The sequence below is a fragment of the Acanthisitta chloris genome, unplaced genomic scaffold (genome assembly GCF_000695815.1).
Source record: "Acanthisitta chloris isolate BGI_N310 unplaced genomic scaffold, ASM69581v1 scaffold30175, whole genome shotgun sequence".
NCBI classification, from domain to species: Eukaryota; Metazoa; Chordata; class Aves; order Passeriformes; family Acanthisittidae; genus Acanthisitta; species Acanthisitta chloris.
This window is the reverse complement of record NW_008674709.1, coordinates 4,754-7,178: the sequence shown is the minus strand read 5'-3', so window position 1 is coordinate 7,178 and position 2,425 is coordinate 4,754. Positions and strand designations below refer to the sequence as shown.

The following is a 2,425-nucleotide window of genomic DNA, read 5'->3' as shown; positions in this document are numbered from 1 at the left end:
GAAAGAGGGGTTTGTTCTATGGTAGCTTCTGTTGGAAGTCAGATCCCTCTTCAGCTGTGCATCCTCACATTTGTTCTGCATCAAAATGAAAAGGTTGTGTTGATTAAATGTTGGAATGCTGTGAGGAAGAGCACTTCAGGGGGGCAGTAATAGTTGGATTTGTACTCATAGAGCCTCGGAATGTAGGACAGAAGTGCCAGTGGAGCCCTTTGCGTCAGTGCCCTGCAAATAGAGCATCTCCCTCCAGTCACACAAAATGTTTCTTCAGCATTTCTGCTTGGAAAATATCCTCTGGGGAAGTTGCAGTTTCACCTCTGTTTTGTTCCTGGTGCAGGAGGCTTTGGGGTGGACTTCTCCCTGGCTACGGATGACTTCAAATCAGGGATTGACTTGGTCAGTCAGAAAATCCTCTCCCATGGAGTGACCTCCTTCTGTCCCACTCTGGTGACCTCTCCTCCATCTGTGTACCACCAGGTAGGGGACCTTCTCCCCTCCCATCCACTGGGTGAGCAGGGGCTGAGGTTGGTACCAGGAGGTGGGAGGGCCAAGGCTGGGCCTGCTGAGACTGAGATAGCTGCTGTGGTGGAAAACCTGTGGCCATGAGGAGCTGGACTCTGCCCTGGATTCCTTGCCCTCAACCTTTAGACTGCTGAGACAGCCATGTCTCCCAGGCCAGCTCTGCACAGTGGGGCTTGCAGACAGCTTTTCCTTTGTGGGCTGTGATGGTCCCAAATCTCCCTCCAGACCTGACATTTGGGTCTGTTTTGGCAGCTGAGGGGCTGTGTCTGATAAACCCCTTTCTCTAGGTTCTCCCTCAGATCAGTGTAAGGAATGGTGGAGCCCATGGAGCAGGTATCCTGGGTAAGTGGATTTGTCCCTCTTTGGTACTACTCTCTTGTGGCTCTTGCTCATTGTTGAGGGGACAGAAGCTACTGAGGGACAGCACAAATGGGGGCTGGAGCTCTCTGGATGGGAAGGATGCACAGGTGGGCACACTAGCTTCCTCCTTCAGCCTGTGCCTGGCCTTGCTGTCCTGTCTGCCCTGCACTGCTCCAGCCTTTTTGGGCCCATGGCAGTGGGGTGGCTTGGCGTGGCTTGGCACTGAGCTCGGAGTGACCTGAGCCAGGTATTTTGCTGTAGGAGAATGGCAAGACCTGGAGCAGAGTAGACAGTGCAGGTTTCTTGGTCCTTGGCAGGGAGAGGAAGGATCACAGCTCTTTGTTCCTGTTTGGACAGGGGCCCATCTGGAAGGCCCTTTCATCAGCAAGGAGAAGAAAGGGGCACACCCAGAGCACTGCCTCCGCACCTTCGAGGCAGGTGCCTTCCAGGACCTGCTTGCCACCTATGGCTCCTTGGACTGTGTCCGGATAGTCACCCTGGCCCCCGAGATGAAGAGGAGCAGTGAGGTGATCCGGGAGCTCACCAAACGCGGCATCTGCGTCTCACTGGGTAAGGGCCATGGCACCTCACGCTTAGGGGGACTCCAGCAGCCTCTCTCAGGGCTGTGGCACCTCTAACCACGTCTAAGAGTGAATGGTGGGGTGGGATTTGCTTTTGCCTGGCCTGTGTGGAGGTGACAGACCGGTCACACATGGGGACCTTGCTTGGTGCTGGGAATCTGTCAAGGCAAGGGCCAAATTTCTATCGATTGAGGAGCCCCTACGGTAACACAAGGTGCTGTTCAAGCACTACTTGGATAAAGATGTACTTGAGGGTTTATGACATGGAAGAGTCCAAACTCTGAAGTTCCACTTCTTTAAGCCTGATTTGACAGGTGAAGTAATTTTCCAAAGGTTACTGTTGAGTTTGATAACTCTGTTTTTGAACCAGAAGAACTGTAGTAGCCTCTTCCTCCAACTGAGGCCACTGAATTAAAACTGGCTGTGTTTTTCTTGTCCTTTGCTTCACAAACTCTTCTGGGCCTCAGATCATTGAAGAAGTCTTTTTTTTTTTTTGAAGTGGGAGCAGTTATTCAGGGGGAAATTAAACCTCAAGTGAGAAGGGCATTCATACAGCAGAGCATCTCTTATCCCACAGCCACATAAAGAACTCTAGAAAGGCAAGGTTTGCCCACAAAGCACTGGAGCTGCTGTCCTGTTGGGGAAAACAGTTTTCTTTCTGGATAGTTTTATCTCCATATTCTTTCCTGGCAAAGTCCCCTCTGTGTCTACTCCCTTGACACCTCTCTACAAAACCTTTTAAGTATCTGAGGCCAGCAGAAAGGCATGGCCTGGGACATTGAACCCAGCCTGAAGGCAACTTGCTGTGAGCAAAGCAGCGTTGGTGGCAGTTGTGATGGGATCAGTGAAGGTATTCAAGTCAAACATCCCCTGCCAGGGTCCCCCCAGGTTATGGTCAGACACCTCTGTGCCCAGGCTGCACCTCAGACCTCAGCCCAGGGTGGGCATGAGAGCAGAATCCAGTG

General features: G+C 52.1%; 1 protein-coding gene across 1 annotated transcript in view; it reads left to right on the top strand.

The window, feature by feature from the left end:
- AMDHD2 (amidohydrolase domain containing 2) overlaps positions 1 to 2,425 on the top strand; it is a gene marked incomplete at its 5' end in the record, with an annotated part of 6,306 nt that overhangs the window by 483 nt on the left and 3,398 nt on the right. The window contains 3 exons of the mRNA XM_009075453.1: positions 335 to 474; positions 807 to 861; positions 1,237 to 1,449. Coding sequence (XP_009073701.1) covers positions 335 to 474; positions 807 to 861; positions 1,237 to 1,449 — 408 coding nt within the window. The remainder of the gene's footprint in view (positions 1 to 334; positions 475 to 806; positions 862 to 1,236; positions 1,450 to 2,425) is intronic.